At 44.7% G+C, this 18,477-nt stretch overlaps 1 protein-coding gene across 1 annotated transcript in view; it reads left to right on the forward strand.

Moving 5' to 3' along the window:
• The window catches only part of D2HGDH (D-2-hydroxyglutarate dehydrogenase), a 595,031-nt gene that overhangs the window by 361,843 nt on the left and 214,711 nt on the right, over positions 1–18,477 (forward strand). Inside the window, exon 7 of the mRNA XM_085634178.1 lies at positions 5,596–5,739. Coding sequence (XP_085490304.1) covers positions 5,596–5,739 — 144 coding nt within the window. The remainder of the gene's footprint in view (positions 1–5,595; positions 5,740–18,477) is intronic.

The following is an 18,477-nucleotide window of genomic DNA, read 5'->3' on the forward strand; positions in this document are numbered from 1 at the left end:
TACCACAAGGATCATCACTCAGCCCCACCCTCTTCAACGTGTACATGAGCCCCCTCGCAGCCATCGCACGCCAACACAGCCTCAACATCATCTCCTACGCTGACGACACCCAGCTGATCCTCTCCCTCACCAGCGACCCCGCCATCGCCCGAACCAGCCTACACGAAGGGATGAGAGAAGTAGCCGAGTGGATGAAGAACAGCCGCCTGAAACTGAACTCAGACAAGACGGAAGTCCTCATCCTCGGATCATCACCCTCTGCCTGGGACGACTCCTGGTGGCCCCCGGCCCTAGGCAGCGCACCCAAACCAACGGACCACGCACGCAACCTGGGCTTCATCCTGGACTCCTCCCAGTCAATGACCAGACAAGTCAACACCGTCTCGTCTTCATATTTCAACATCCTTCGTATGCTCCGAAAGATCTTCCGATGGATCCCCACTGAAACCAGGAAGACGGTCACCCAGGCACTTGTCACCAGCCGACTGGACTACGGAAACACCCTCTACACCAGAACCACAGCCAAACTGCAGAAAAGACTCCAACGCATCCAGAACGCCTCCGCACGACTCATCCTGGACATCCCCCGCCACAGCCACATCTCCGGACACCTGAAACTGCACTGGCTCCCCGTCAACAAAAGAATCACGTTCCGCCTCCTCACCCACACACACAAAGCCCTCCACGACCTGAGCCCCAGGTACCTCAACAACCGCCTGACCTTCTACACTCCCACCCGCCAACTACGATCGACCAGCCACGCCCTCGCTGCCGTCCCACGCATCCGAAGAGCCACCATGGGAGGAAGATCCTTCTCCTACCTGGCAGCCAAGAGCTGGAATTCCCTCCCCATCCACCTCCGGATCACCCAGGACCACCTCGCCTTCAGGAAGCAACTCAAGACCTGGCTGTTCAAGCAGTAGCAGACCCCCCCCCCCACCCCCCCCCAGCGCCTTGAGACCCCCGGGTGAGTAGCACGCTATACAAATTTCTTGATTGATTGATTGATTGATTTAAGCTCATGATTCTTTACACTAACCCAACTTCATATGGCACAGATTGCAATACGTTCCATTGCTGCACAAGCAACATACTTGAGGCGGCATTATCGTTCTATTAACTGCTCGAATCAACAGAAAACCTTTCAAACGCGGGCCCTTATTTGTGAAATAGGCGAGAAGTCAGAGAGTTGCTGGCTGTCTTAGCTGGGTCAATATACCAAAAAGCAAATCAAGGATGATGCAGGGAGGGTTTGCACTATACGCTCCAAGATTCTATTCGGTTTCACTACATAATATTCTGTGCTTTATCAGGAGAATTCAGAGTGTAGCCTAACTGATATTCATGATTTTTTGAGTCCTCTAGACTTGCCCAACTTGGGCCCCAAGGATAATGATATGCTTGAAGCTGAGGTTTCTGCAAAAGAAGTTAAAGATATTATAGCTAACCTTCCGCCAGGAAAATCCCCGGGACTGAACTGTATTCCATCTGAAATATATAAGAAATGTTTAAAGAAATCCGGAATGTCGGGACCATTCCATCCTCTTGAAATGAAGTCATCATAACAATGTTTCTGAAAAAAGACAAAGATCCACTAGAGTGTAGCTCGTATTGGCCTTTATCGCTTCTTAATACTGATTCTAAGATTTTTACTAAGCTCCTGGCCAACTGAATGATTGGGATTATTTTTCAGAATACATCATCTGCACAACACGGCTTCAGTCCTGGAAAAGATACGACCTCACACACAAATCTAATCACTACATTGATAGATCGGGCCGAGAGTCTCCAAGAATCTCCTAATATTATTTTATTGGGTAAAAGGGAACACATTTGACCGGGTGTCCTGGAAGTTTCTGTGGTAATTTCTAGGGCAGGTTAACATTAGCCTACATTTCATTAAACTGGTCCAAGACATATATCAAGCTCCTAAGGCCTGGATTAGCATACAGCAGTATACAACTCCCTTTATTCCTTTCTCACAAGATAATTGACAGGGCTGTCCGCTTTCTTCTGCTTTGTATGCTTAATATCTGGAGCCATACTTCAATACATCATGCTTTTACGGACAAATATTCTTAGTAATCCGTACTTACCCCAGGCTGTTTATGCAGATGAAGTATCAATATTTTCACATTGTTCTGATCCTACGATTGGGATTGTCAAACAAAACAACCATAGATTTTTTTAATCTATTTCGGGCTACAAATTAAATGCTCACAAAACTCAATTTATTCTGGTGTACGGAGCCACTAGCTGCGACCCCTGAGTGACCTCCAGAGCCAAGTACTTATTCTTTCTCCGACTACCAAACTGTGATATGAATATGATTATATTTCTCAATTACGACACTTTAGGGCACCATTGGACAGTTGGATGCATCTGTCTATTCCCTTAATTGGCTAAATTAATCTAATTAAGATTATTATTCTGCCCAAACCTCTGTATTTTTTTCCATGCGCTACCCTTCTACATCCCCTACAAATACTTTAAGCAACTAGATTCTATTGTAGCTAAATTCAACTTAAATGGGGAAGAAAGAGGAGGGATCCCAACAATTTCTAAAACTCTGAATAATTAAGGGCAGTTGGGCTCTTCTGGATTGGCGCATCTGTTATTGGGCTAGCATGGTTAATCGTATCTGAATGCTATATGATTTTTATCCAGATAATTGGCTTCTTGCGATCTCAGCTACAAAAAATCTCTGCATCGGCAGGAGTATATTTAACAGGGAGACATTTTTTGAGAAAGGTAGATTAAAGACTACTGTAGCCCTTGTAAAGAATTGTCCAGTGTTAGGAGGTTTCTGGGAATTTTGCCACTTCATGCGCATACCCTTCTTTTGAACAATCCCAAAGTACCCAATGTTTCACTTCTTCATATTTTGGCACCTGGAGCCTGGCGAGTGTCAAGTAACTAGGTGATTTGATAGATGATTTTGGGGTTAATCCATTCTTAGATTTACAGGTAAAATTTCCCCTACATCGCAATGATTTTTTCAAATACTTAAGGAGACGAGCCTCTTTACAGAGTAGAACCATTAGTGTCACAACCCCACTAACTCAGTCTGAATTCGCACAAATGGTTTTTGGTAATCGCCCATCTAATATTTTTGATAGATATATATGCTTAACTCGATACTATCGAAGCCGTTTAGGACTATGGGCCGACAGGTGGTCTGTTAGTGTTGACGAGCTGGTTAAGGAGCAAGAGCTGTCTGGTATCCTTGCACTTTTCTGTAGGGTTATTATTTTCACTAGGCTGCGTGGTCAGGTTTACCGCACTATTTTTGATTTTTGAGATAATGCCCTTCTAAACTTTCCAAGTGGTATAACGCACTCTATAGTTGCCCATGCTGCTTACTGGCAGTGGCAAATACAATTCTTATGCTTGTTACATGCTTCAAAATGATAGCATTTTGTTTTCTGTCTTAATGCAGATAACAGCTGTGCAACCCATTGGGTCCACAATTACTCCAAAAATGCTGCTGCCAGGCTAAGGGGTTACAGACCTGGTCTTTCACGCATTAAACTTTGCTAGACAGATGATTGCTAGGAATTGAAATCAGACTCTTCGCCCAAGTATGAGGAATGGTGGAAGGAAATGATGTCAGCTTACACATTGGAACTCCAGATAGCTAAATTCAGAGGATCAACTGCTAAATTCCATCTTATATTGGGGGACTATGAGAGAGTATCTGGCATCTAGATTTATGTTATGAATTTATTCTCGGACGATGCATTTGCTAATGGTATTTATATTGATCTATATAACGAATTTATGTTGTCTTGATGTATTTAATATTTGTATGCCGCTTTTTTATCTAATGCATTCACTCTCAATAAAACTTTAAAAAATAAAAAAACAATAAAAAGGGTCTGATGGCTCAGTGGACTAATATATTGACTGCAGAAATGTGTCTTAGACCTCATTGTCACTGGTCCGACTTCCTGTGGAAACACATAGTCTTTCATCCTTCTGAGGTTAGTAAAAAGAGTACTTTTGAAATGTATAAGAATACATTTAGGATATTCAGGGTAGTGCACCATTTTTATTGTCTTCTTAATGGTTTATGAAGTACCACTAGCAAAGCCAATAGGTATGGTTCTAATGTGCTAACACGTGAAAACAGGAATGCATGTTAAAGCTAGCTGTATTGGCTTTTCCAGAGGTATTTCACAAACCATAAAACTATAATGGCGAATCTACATCACACACATTGTATCTTTATTTTAACATAATGTGTATTTGTTCACAGCTCGGGGCTTTCTTGTTCTGAATCACCAATATTTATTGCTGTCTAACTCATCTTTTTTACCTCAGAAGAACAAATATTGAGTAGACCAGCTAAGATCGACTTTGAACTCGAAGATTGACTTTGACCTAGGGCGGGCATCTTAGATTTTTTTTGCCTAAAGTATAACCAGAACCTTTCCAAGATGGTTGCCAGTTTGCCTGTAGGTACCTGCCATCTTAGAATGTTTTTGCCCTACTTTATCATTCCTTACTAAGAAGGCTAATATTTTCAGAACATGTTGCCTATCAAGGGTTACCTACGTTAGACTGAGACTCAGACCTCATCCCTTCTCATGACTTCTCTCTTATCTCATGTTCCTCCAGTTCTCAATTGACTTGCCCTCACCTTAACAGTCGCACCGTTACAATGATAACCAAACACAATAGCCATATATATTGAGTGCACATACACCTCTAGGCGGTGATCTTGTGGCTCTGTTGACAGATAGCAGATATTCATTGTTACACCACTCAGTGGTACTCATTTTATCAACCTCGGAAGAAGGAAAAGCTGAGGGACTTGCTGAGATTCGAAACTGACTGTTGGGTTAGACGTAAATCCTTGTAGTGAATGGAGTATTCCACCAAACCACCGAGACCCCCAGGTGCTTTAGCGCCCACTGGCTATGCAACATTTTGCACAGAAGCACACATATAACATCTGTCATACAGAGACAGGAACCTAAGCTACTTAACTGAATCACCACCTAGTGTATGAGTAACACTTCTGCTGAACAGCCATTTATATGTAGGCACTAGATACGTCATCCTCATATACACTCATGGACTTCCTCTGGCTGTGATTTTAGCATAAGCAGCATTCCTATCTCATCTAATGACTGGGAATATGAGTGCTGAGACAGATAAAGTGAAAACAATCAATGAAATCTCCTGTACGTGCTTCTTGAACAGAGACGTAGTGCAGTAACCTGAATATACTGGTCTGTTGTTTAAAGACTTGTCATTTGTAAGCTTAACATAATCGCCCTACTTGCTCTGTCCATCTACGCAAATTAATGCGTCTTTGTGTAAATGGCCTTCCATGATATGCCTACTTTCCTTTTCTTCATCTATCACCATTATTCTCTCTGCCCCTTTGCTCGTTTCATTTCTAATTTTTCACATTCCTGTTCTTTCCTCTTTCTGTATCTGTTCCCCCTTCCTCTGTTTGGTTGTGTTGCATCTTTGTATTGTTTCCAAAATAGGCATGCGCCTTTCTAAAAGATGGCTTCAAGAATGAGGATGTGCTTCGGCAGTTTACATGTTGATTATAATATTATTTCTTTATTTTGTTGACAGGTTGTGAGACCTTCCAACAGGTTCTTGAAACCTTCAGCCTCTGTAAGGGCTCGCTGGGTGAGATCCTGTCTGCTTTTGAGTTCCTCGATAGTGATTGCATGAAGCTCGTGCAGAAGCACTTGCATCATACTAACCCAATAACAGGTAACAACTGTGAGTATATGAATAGAGCATAACTCTACAGAGCCTGAGACCGGAGCAAAGTTTGACTAATGCGGTCCCAACAGCTGTATGCAGGGCTATTTCAGAGAAAAACTAATACACCCCTTTGTCCCCTCACACAACAGCTAGATGTTGACAGTATGGAATATTCTTGAAGTATGGAATGAACACAATTTCCCGCACTTACAAAATGTGGAGACCAAGCTACAGCTGCAAAAATCAAAGTGCTGCTTAAATCAGATTGCAAACACCATATTCCAGACTTTCACCATTTTTCAATGCCAACATATTCACCTAATATTGGGTTGAATGATTTGGCCCCTTCTTCATGCAAATCTTGAACTTCCCATGATGTGTAATTTTGTTAAGCTTTATTTAAGCTTAATGTAATCGAACAGGAGGACACATTGTTCAGCAATACAGCATGCAATCAGATTGATAAAAAAAGGCCAGGCCCCTTTCCTCCCATTTTTACTCAGTAGCGTACTCCGCATATACTCAAATATCATCTTATCCTTCTGTACATCTTTGTAATTAATTGTCATTTAGTTATTTGAGGAGTATCATCAGAAAGCTAAGGACTCCAACATCCCCTTCTACTCCTTTTTTGGACTCCCCTCATATGCTATCGAAAAGCTTCATCTGCCAGTCCGTTGTTTGTCCTTGTACATACCATCAGTAGTTATTCTACAGATTCCCATTCCTGGACATCCCTGAGCCAACCCGACAAGCAGATGCATCCAGTGGATCACTAACCTTCTATTTTGTTAGTTGCACATGCTGTAGCGAAAACGTACATCTCATTTTGCCTCTCTTCAGTTGCATTATTAAGTCTTTTAGGCAATGTCATTGGTATCAGTGTCACTAAATAGTACATTACTATATTCCAACCTTGCCTTTCACTATCCAGTATGATTGTCCTGTAAACAATGCAAAACTCAAATACATAACATCAACAGGTGCCTTTGACTTCAGTCATCGAGAATACTAAAACCATAAAAGGCACCCAGATTCCGAAAGACCTTCGTGATGCGTGAAAATGTTGGGAATGCACTGCACGAATGCATAACATAACTGTAGGAATTGGTTTTATTATGGTGTTGAAAAGAGTCTCTTACCACCTAATCTATCATCCCATTTAGCAGTTACTGGTGCTCTGAGAGGTCAGTGGTTCTGAAATATGTTTGCAATATTGACAGCAAATACAACCTAGAATTCCAAAAGCCTCTGGAAAGTTCTGGTTGGAGCCATTTTCCCATTTTGAGCTAAGAAACTATGCGGGCAGTTAACCACAAACCTTCTGCAAGTTATATGAGGATGGCACATGTAGAGGAACTATCAGTCCTGGGAGACTACAGAATTATTTTATTAGTGAGTTCCATATCCCCTTTCCCCCTTGATGAATACATACAAGAATTCTAGACTTTGTGTTTGAAAAGGTAATTCTTTTAAATGAATGCCCTTATGTAGTACAGAGTATGAAACAGAAATGAATAAAGCACACTACACTATGAGACTAATCAGTGATATTCTACCCAACATACTTGAGAACAAAGAACTGAAAAAGTGCAGGATAGTTTAAAAAATGCAATCTGAAATTCTAGCCACAGATTTCTTTCATAGGAAAATACCCAGGTGTCAGACATGATCGGGAAATTTATGAGCAAATCCCCTTGAGTGTAGGTAAGTGGTGTCATTCAGCTCCACATGGTGGTGTTGCTATCATCCGTGCCAGAAATGACGTGCGGTACCTATAAAGGCACCACCCCAGCGCGCTGACCTCAGTTCCTCCTTTTCGGCTACATCAGCCTGGATCTGAATCGAGCTCCCCTCATTAATTTTTTGAATGGCTTCTTTCAACATTTTGTCAAAATCTATTGTGTCTTCTTTTTTCCAACTTTAATCGGATATGTTGTAGTGATTTCCCTTCTGGGCCCTCTTTCGTTCTCCCTTATGTTTACATTTCTTGTCTCTCCTCTGCATGGTCACATATAATATACTTGTTTTCGTGACATTGTTCTGGTAATACACTGTACATGTTGCTTGTTATTTGGGGACTTTTCCTGGGATTTAGTCTGAACATATTGTACAAGGTTTCTACGAATACATAACAACCTAGTGTAATGTTTTTCTCTGTTCGATCAGCAACAGCTCCTAACGTTAGACACAACACAGTTGCACTACTACATCCTGTCAATACAATAGTTTTAGAAGATAAACTGTGTCTCGTTCCCTTGGGGCCTAGAGAGGAGGATTCTGGCAGAGAGGACTGTTCTCGAACGACAGCAGTGCCTGACATGTAACTCTCCTTGAACTAAGTTTATACTCATGATGCGGACCACCTAACTACATACACCAAGTATGGGATCTTAGGCCTATCCCAGAAATCACAAATATATCCCTGTTCTCACACAGTAAGGGTAGGCTTAGCCATAGTTTGGATGTTTGTCCTTAGTAATGCTAATTACCTTTTTTGATTGCATCTGCCTAATGATCGCAGCACATTTGCTTCATAATAGACTGATATTTTCAACAAATATATTGTAAACTTTCTTTGTGTCTTTCTTGTATTTACCACAAGCATGGATTAGTGAGTGAGTAACAAAAGGGGAGGATCTTTTTCCATGGTTGTTTTTGGGACTAGAGGGTCATGTTAGAATTTGCCAAAATCACCTGCTACTCTGGCAAGGTTAGGACTTCAGGTGAGGCACTGTGAGCTAGCCAGGGTTTGGCTTGACAGTTACTGACGTTGTAGAGATACTCAGTCCCTACATTCTTAAAGTTCTGTCATCACAACACCCAGTTTTGCTTCACTAGCATAATCCGTGCAACAATGTCACATATTGGTGACGGACCCCACTTGGTATGTCTTTGGTGGTTTGAGAGGAATTCTGACTCTGCGTCATGTTTAGAATGTAAGACCATGAACATGAAAGTCATCCGCAAGCAGGCCATGAAGTTCTTGCCCTCTCATCATTAAACTCCGCACTTGTTCCAGGTTCCTGTCTCATGGGAGGTCTCGGGACCACTCCCAGAGTTGCTCACTTTGGTCATCATCCCACTCCAGGACTTCTTCTAGTAAGTCCTGGAAGAAGAAGTACAAGAAGTCGAAGTGGTCTACAACTTCACTGTGTCGTTCCCATTCTTCGGACAATGAGAGGCAACAGCTCCACAAGTCCCAACCTTCCTCTTAGTTGGTCCCTGTGCAGCCGGCATTGAACACTGGGTCTGACCCACACTTTCCTTGGAGCTGGAGTGATTCCCCCATCCAACTTTGAGAGTATTATAAGACAATGATCCTCATATTTGGGCGTTTGAACACCCCTGGAGCACCTTAGGGTCCTACGGGTTTAGGAGGGTCATCAACAGGGGCTCTGTCGGCCGGTTTGTGCTCACCGTGACAGTCGACCCCTTAGGATCTGTTGGTGGATCTGGATCGGCTGTCACTTTGCGACCTCCTCCGGGGACTGTTCCGGTGGCGCCATTTGCGGCAGTGCTCATACCAATCTGCAGCGCAAAATCCATTATGTTTCCCTACTTTGATACGGAGCTGGAGAATGTTGCGCGACATTTGTTCCAGCACCGACCAAGCCCACACAGCCTCAATTGTAGACAGTCTTGTTTTCACTGAAGGACTTTGAGGAACACGAATGGAGGTGATCTGACTATCCCTATTCCTACACCGATCCCCTAGCAGAGTCTGTGGCCAATGACAACTGGTATGAGGACCTGTCTGACAGCAGTGGTTTGGATACCTCACCAAACACTGGCTGCCTCTATCTCCTCCCTCGGTGGCTATGGAGTAAGGGGCTTCCTTTGCGATAGTGGTCCGGAGGGCAGCTGAGACCCTGGATGCACAGCTGCCCACTGCTCAAGTACAAAAAAATGTTTTGACAGAGGTGACTCAACTGAGGGTACTACCCTTCAACAAAGCCCTCACTGCTGTCCTGCTTGGGGCCTGGGCCAAGCCCTCCACAGGCACTCCTGTGCACAGGAACATTGCTTGCTGCCAGCGTCCCAAGCCCAGGGGCCAGCACCTCTACCATGACCCTACCCCAGAGAGTTTGGTAGTCCAGGCCTCAAATTCTAAATCAGTCCCTGCACATTCTCTACGTCACCACTGGATAGGAAATCCAAGAGGCTGGGTTCCTTTGGAAAGAGGATTATTTTCTTCTGCCAGCCTGGCACTGTGGACCGTGAACATCGCATTATTATTGGGCCATCAATTCCACACCCGGATGAGGCCCGGGCCATATTTTCCCAAGCAGCAAGACGCAGCAAAGTTCACAATCAGAGGCGAGTGGGATACGACCGATTCACTGGGCAGTGCCATTGCTTCTTAGGTGGCGCTTCAATGTCATGCCCAGTTGAGGAATACTGACATTTCGGTGCTGGCAAAGCCTCGCTCATGGACATGCCCTTCTATGGAACCAGTCTCTTTGGAGACAAGGTGGATTAGTCTTGGAGTGATTCTAGGCCAGAAGGGTCACTGCAAGGTCATTGGGCCTTTCTGTGGCCCTACGACAGCCGCATTCCACCTTAAGCCCCTTCCGTGGCTACGGTAGGGGCTATCAGATGCATCCTTTCACCCCTATCCACCACGGCTAGCAGACTCAGTCCTTTTGTTGCCGTGGACGCAGCTCCAACAAGCTTTGTGGGGCCCAAATCCAAATTCTGCCCAATGTGCCCCTCCCTCCGGCAGCCGCACAGTCAAAGCCTTTTTAGTTTGCCCTCAATCCAGCATAGGCATCCGGTTGGTGGCTGAGTCTGATACCAGCTGGACCAATGGAGAGAGATTACAACAGACAAATGGGTGCTTCAGATTGTCCAATGGGGTTAGGCCCTCCCGTTCCAACAGACTCTATGGCCCCTCCCTCCGTCCCCAGATCGGCTGGCAGAAGACCACCTTGCGCTCTTGCGACAGAAAATCCTGGTACCTTATAGCTAAAGGAGCCATTGAGAGGGTGCCAGCTTCAGAAATGGTCATGGTTGCTATTCCCACTACTTCCTGGTGCCGAAAAAGGACGGAGGCCTTTGGCCTATTCTAGACCTGTGCCCTCTCAATTTCTTCCTCAAGAAGTAGAAATTCAGAAGGCAGTCTCCCTCACATATTGGAAAATTATCAATAATTGGCCAGATCCCACGGAATCTCTCCGCGAGAAGTGGCGGACAAAGGTGGGGGACTTAGAAGTTACCGGCTGGCAAGCAACGCTCGCCTCTTCCCGTGAAGTAGCAGTGTCTTCCAAATTATGATTAGTACAGCTAAAGATCCTGCACTGCATATATTACACGAGAGTGACATTACACATGATAGGAAAGGCAGAGAATACACTCTGCTTGAGGCAATGGGGGGCGGTTGGCACATTCTACCACATGTTATGGGAGTGCCCAGTGATAATGACCTACTGGGAAACTATTATGCGAACCATCACGCAAGTTAGCGGAGTAACTGTTCAACCAGAACCCAGGAAATGTCTTTTAAATATCTGGGAGCCAACTGACCGTAACCATACGGCACAGGACTGGGTGACACTGGGCATGATGTTCACCAAACGAAATATAGCTCGACACTGGGGTGCACAAATCTACCCGATATACCGAGAGTGGAGTAGAGACATGGATGGGGCTATGGTAGTGGAAAGGGTGGTATATATTCACTGCGGATGCCTCAAAAAGTGGGAACGAATGTGGGGATCATGAAACACCTACACGGGAAATATCTGCACCCCACCCCCACTTGAGTCAGACACCGACTCAAGCTGAGTTGAATGAATACAGTAACACTACCAGCTGAGGTTGTTTATTGGAAAAGTAATAACTGTATAATCTTTGATTAATGGTTTATTGTGCCGAGAGGCATGTAATGTGCAAAAAAGTAGCAACATGTGATCGTATGGTTTTTGAATTTCACCTGTAATCAATAAAAATAATTTTTTAAAAAAAGGAGAAATCCAAAGTGTTCCTGCTCTTTAAGGTCCTGTCTGCTCTGGACCCGGGAGACTGGATGGTAGTGTTGGACTTGCAAGACGTCTACTTTTATATTCCCATCCTACCTGTCCACGGGCATTACCTACGGTTCACGGTAGGTCACAAGCACTTTCAGTTCACCATGCTCCCCATTGACCTTACCAGTGCCCCTTGGGTGTTCACCAGGGTGATGGCAGTAGTTGCAGCACATCTGTGGAGGTCAGAGGTTCCACTTTACCATACTTTGAGTATTGACTGTTGAAGGCGGGCTTATTCTAGGCAGTCGTCTCCTACCTCTAGACTACGGCAGACCTTCTGCACTCGCTGGTGTTCACTATCAAAGTGATGAAGTCAGACCTGACTCCCCCTTAGAGGCTCCTATTCATCTGAGCTGTTTTGTATAGAGTATAATTTTGGGCTTATCGTCCGTAACAGTGATTCCAGGATATGCGGGCGATTATTCCAATGTGTCAGCCTCTGTCCTAGGTTTCAGTGAGGCTGACTCTGAGGCTACTAGGTCTCATCACCTCTTGCATCCTGCTGGTAAAACATGCCCGTTGGTATATGCAGACTCTGCAGTGGCACCTGAAGACCCAGTGGGCACAGTATCAGGGAATCTCTCCAACCTGGTCCAGGTATCTGAGGGAACTGCAAAAGACCTGTATTGGTGGCTCAAGGACTGAGATTGGGTCAGCGCAGACCTCTCTCTCCCTTCCACACTTAGAGCTCACAATAGTGACAGATGTGTCACTCCTGGGCTGGGGCGACCATGTGGGAGAGGTGGAGATCAGAGGACTCTGGTCTCCGGCGGAGTCCAACTTCACATCAACCTGCTGGCGTTTTGGGCGATCCGGTTTGCATTGAAAGCCTTTCTTCCTTCGATCAAGGGAAGGCTAGTGCAAAATGTTTCTGGACAACACCAACGCCGTGTGGTACTGCAATAATCAAGGCAGGGTGGGCGGGGGTGGCCATAGTACCACATACTATGGGAATACCCAGCGGTGAGAGGGTTCTTGGAGGCAATATGTTATGGGCAATTTCTAAAGCACACGTTCACCAGATGGTCTCTTGGCACTGGGTTGCTAATACAGCCTTGATCCATGGTTATTAATAAGCCTGCTTAAATAACTATGTCTTCAGAAGTTGTCTGAAACTGGTGTAGTTAGAAGTGGACTTAAAAACCAACAGCAGAGTATTCCAACATCGAGGGGTCATAACGTCCTCTAGTCCACTGTTTTTTGCACGGTGGCACCACCAAATAAGGTAGATGGCTAGATCTCAGATCTCTGCTAGGATGATACTTGCTGATCCGTGCTTTGACAAAGACAGGACAGTTCAGATACAAGGCCTTAAAGACCGTACAGCACACATTGAACATTGTTCTCTGTGCGACTGGCAGCCAGTGGAGGTCCTTCGTCACTTTGGTGATGTGACTGTATTTAGGCAGATAATATATCAAGTCAGCAGCCTGGTTTTGGATTAACTGAAGCCTGCGCAATAGGAATTTGGGAAGACCCAAGTTAAGAGAATTGGCGTAGTCAACTATAGACATAACTAGGGCTATTATTACTTGGGTCAGAGCCCCGCCGGTAAGGAATTTCCTTATCTCTTTTATGCGCCACAATTGACAGAAACTGGCCGATGTACCAGCTCCTACCTGCTGCTTAAACGATAACTCCTTGTCAATGATGACCCCAAGGCTTTTTTACCATCTTTTTAGGCAAAGGAGGGAGACCCATCTCGCTGGGCCAGAATGATTGAATCTAATGGTCCACTTTACTTTTTGTAATGACTATCTCAGTTTTGTCAGAGTTCAACTTCAACTGATTACTGTTCATCCAATCCCAGATGAACAGCATAGTGTCCTGAAATTGTTGTCTAGACGTGGGGCTATCGTTGATCGTGAATAGTAATTCACAGTAATGCACTGCATGCATGAGGTGTCTGGGCTGGAGCTGGTGCCATTGCCTAAGTGGTGTCTTTTAAACATATGTTAAACTACTGACCTAACCAAAAAAGAGAAGGCCTGGGTTACCTTGGGGATGACTATATCCAAACGCAACATTGCCCACTTGTGGGGAGCGTCCACCGCACCAACTCTCTGAGATTGAGTGAAAGCTATGGACTGGTGCATGGTGGCTAAGAAAGTTGTATATGAAAGCAGGGGTTCTCCCAAGAAATGGGAACTAATATGTGGCAAGTTGAACGTCTATCGGATAAGTCTGTGTGTCGCCCCCTCCACAATGCCAAGTGGCTCTACAAATTTGAGATATGATATATTTGAAGAGTGTGCCACTGGGGACGGGTGGGGGACAGTGGCGGTTCCACCATTAGGGTGGCGGAGCACCACCCTACTGGTTTCTCGCAGTTCAAAAAGAAGAAAATAAAATGGTAATTTAAATACCATTTTATTTTCTGCTTCTCGCGCAGTGAGAAGGCACGGGTATGCCTGGTTGTGGGCGGGTGGGAGGGAATGCCTGGTTGTGGGCGGGTGGGTGGGCTTGTCGGGGGGGAGTGGCTTGCACCACTCTGAGTGCCCTGACTGTTTGGTCGGCCATGGGGCCGACCAAAGCAGTCATGAGCACTCTACATTTTCTCTATGTAGACTGCATACAGCCTACATAGAGAAAATGGCGACCCTACTGGTGCCCGGGTGGGCGCCGTCCGGGACTCCCCACCAATCACAACGCTGCCATTGCAGCGTTGTGATTGGCTTACAGGAGGGGAGGAAGCATGCCTGTTCCTGGCTAGGTCGGAGGCAGAGGCGGCGCGGGATTCCGTCATGTAAGTTTAATTTATGTTTTGTTTTACACCCCCCACGTAACCTCTCCCCTCCCTCCCCCCTCCGTGTATTGCGAGCCGCGACTGCACTCTCGGTTGAATTCGAAGTGGGGTCGTGTGCCAGTTAAGACACCTGTGAGTTTTTGCTTCACTGTCCACTGGCTTGGTTCACGGTTGTGTGTGCGTTCGGTTGTGTGCGAAATGTGTGTAGGTGTTATAAGGTCCCATGCATGCCCTCAGCTGCTCTGTTCGTTTTCCGTGATTCCTACATCCTGTCCAGGACAGTGTAATTCGTGATTTTAACCAGCAAATAAAATCTGCTGTAAACCAGGATATGTAAACGTGAATTGTAAGTCGGTGGAGAGATGCTTTATCTCCCCAGTGAAAGGTGCCGCCTTGGATACGTTTCTGTTTGGATGTATGTCATTACATCGCATACTGTAGTGATCAAGTCACGCAGGTAGTTGTAGTTCAGAGAAGTTTTATTCAGGATAGTTACAAGATGATAAAGAGACCCCACCAGGAGCAGCCATCAAGCTGCTCGGGCGACCGATGGGAGGTCACTGGTGGGGTCAAGGATGCTTAGTTTGAGGAACTGAAGAGTCCGTACATGAAGTTGCTTGAAGTTTTAAAGGGTGACATACGCAGGTTCTTATGAAGATCGTCGCTAAAAATTGTAGTGATCAAGTCACGCAGGTAGTTGTAGTTCAGAGAAGTTTTATTCAGGATAGTTACAAGATGATAAAGAAACCCCACCAGGAGCAGCCATCAAGCTGCTCAGCCCACTCAACTGTGTTTTCTCAGGCTGAATCATAACATTCTAAACAGCATCTTCAAAGTAACATTCCATTGGTGGTAAATAGCATTGCATTTACTAAAGTCAGGATATAACACATACTAATACCACGCATGCCACTACAACGCGGGTTTTACTACGCAATGTCAATTACATGCCATTGCAATGCAAATTTTTACCACCACTATGCCTTTACCACGCATGCCATTACAACGCAAAGGCATGCGTGGTAGAGCTATACTCGAGGTGAAAGTTTGCAAGGTAAGTGACTACCCTACACAACCCTCCCCCGCACCCGGTCCTCTCCCTATAATAACACTACACTACCCTGCACGACCCCACAACACTACACTAAAACACGACACTATACACTACAACAATACCCTAAACCCTAATGCACTACACTTCTAAAACTCTACAACAGTATCCTAAACCCTAAAACACTACAGCAGTACCCTAAACCCTAAAACAGTACACTACACAAACACTACTACACTACCCTAAACCCTAAAACACTACAACACTACCCTAAACCATAAAACACTACACTACACAAACACTACAACACTACCCTAAAACACTACACTACAACACTACCCTAAACCCTAAAACACTACACTACTCAAACACTACTACACTACCCTAAACCCTAAACCACTACACTACCCTAACCCCTAAAACACTACACTACACAAACACTACAACACTACCCTAAAACACTACACTACACAAACACGACTACACTACCCTACACCCTAAAGCACTACACTACACAAACTCTACAACACTACCCTAATCCACTACACTACACAAACACTACTACACTTCCCTAAACCATAAAACACTACACTACCCTAACTCCTAAAACACTACACTACACAAACACTACAACACTACCCTAAAACACTACACTACACAAACACGACTACACTACCCTAAACCCTAAAACACTACACTACACAAACTCTAAAACACTACCATAAACCCTAAATCACTACACTACACAAACACTACTACACTTCCCTAAACCATAAAACACTACACTACCCTAACCCCTAAAATACTACACTACTCAAACACTACAACACTACCCTAATCCCTTAAACACTACACTACATAAACACCACGACACTACCCTAAACCCTAATATACTACACTAAACAAACACTACAAAACTACACTGCACTACATTACAAAAAAAACACACTAAAACGTTATAAAAAACCCACACAACACAAACATTACAACACTACTTTTACACTACCCTAAACCTTACAAAAGTAACCCCCACCCCAAGCGCAAACCCCCTTACCTCTCTCCTCTTCATCGTCGCCATCTCTGCTCCCGGTTCCTGCTTCCTGCTTGGTGAGCGTCGTTGTGAGGAAACAGCCTCAGTTTCCTCACAACGACTTGGATAGCCGCCGCCGCTGCCATTACAGCGCATGCGTTGTAAAAGCGCATGCGCTGTAATGGTATGCATGGTTTTTACCACCCGTTGTAACATCGCATACGTTGTAACGCATGCGATGTAATGGCAACGCGTGGTAAAAAACACGTTGTAATGGCTGTTCCCCTTCTGTTTTATTGTCTGAGTCCATTCCGACTAATAAATTGTACAGACGCACAAGCAGATTCTTACATGCATACGAAACCCGCACACATATATCTTCTCCCACACAATCTGAAACTCATTCTCCCAATGAAACACACTGTCATTTTCATTAATTCTCTCACTCATACCCAAACACACTGTCACGCAAATGCATCCCTTTTACATTACCCCCTTACCCTCTACACGCCTTGAACCAACGGATGTAACTTGTAATTGACGTACCTTCCGTAACCATGTGTAGCTTGTAACCTATGTAACTCTCCTCATGTAAAGCGCTCTGATACCTCCGGGTCTAGCCAGCGCTATATAAAACTCAAGAAAATAAAATTAAAATAAAATAAATAAAATTCTCTGTCCGATGCAGGCGATTTCTGTCAGACTCTTATACCGGCATGCACACACTTATAGACATTCATGCAAATCCACGCATCTGCGCACACACTCTGCCTTCTTATACCATCTATCAAACGTATGCAAACACGTGCACAAACAATTTTAAAGACTGCTTCAGTCGCACACTCCTACACTTCCACACACAGTCAGTAAGTATACACCATTCTCACCCACACTTTTCCTCGGGTGAACAGGCTCATACATTCTCACACAAACACAGAACCTTACACACATCAAATTATTTTACACACATACACATTTACAGTCTCACTCACATAAGCACACCAACACGAGCGCATGAGAGAGGAGCCTTTTAGACGTATTCACCCGGAGACGTGTCTGCGCCTGAGTCACATGTGACCAGCATTTCTTCGGACAGCGCTGGCCAGCCTGGGTGCGTGCCAGTGCTCGTGTTTTCCAATTAATACGGCCATGGAACTAAGCCCTGATGGACCACAACTGCAGAAACATGCTTCTGTGTAAAAACAATAAATGCATTTCTTTGTAGGAAGAAAACCCGTATCATGTGCTTGGCAGCTCTATCCCGAACAATGACTTTACATGTGACTGCCTGCAAGAGAAATTCTACCCAGCCAAGCTGAGTCTGAAAAATGTATTCACTAGAAAAGAGTGGAGGCGAGGGACTCTCTTCTGGACATCTTGTGTGGCTGCGAGACATTTATAACGGGTCAGCAGAGGCTACCGGTTTGTAAAGCCGTAATATATTGCAGATCCTGCTGGCTTTTCACTGAGCGCGCCAAGCGGGTCCCTGCTCTACCTTCCGAGCTGCTAAATAAGAATTAAGTCCCCCTCTGCTCCTGCCATGCGGTTCTCGTTCACCAGCTAGTTGTATGCTTTCATGGGGAGACTTAGGACGGCGCACAGTGAGTGTGTTACCTTGGAACACAAGCCTGTCTGCGCAATGCAGTTTTAATATTTGCTTTTTTAAAGCTTTCTTTTACGCCCCTGCCTTGTTTACACGTTTTAATCTGATCTTTGCGTCTCTTACACCCCTCAACTCATCCCCAGAAATGTCATGTGGAAAAGCTTTTAATTTAAGTAAAATCTAATCATATTCTCTCTCTCGACTTCCCGGACTCTTTACATCCCCCTTACAAAGTGGCTCGAAAGTAGTAGGTAAAAGAGAGTTAAATAACTACTGCAGGCAGAG

This window comes from Triturus cristatus, chromosome 11 (genome assembly GCF_964204655.1).
Source record: "Triturus cristatus chromosome 11, aTriCri1.1, whole genome shotgun sequence".
NCBI classification, from domain to species: Eukaryota; Metazoa; Chordata; class Amphibia; order Caudata; family Salamandridae; genus Triturus; species Triturus cristatus.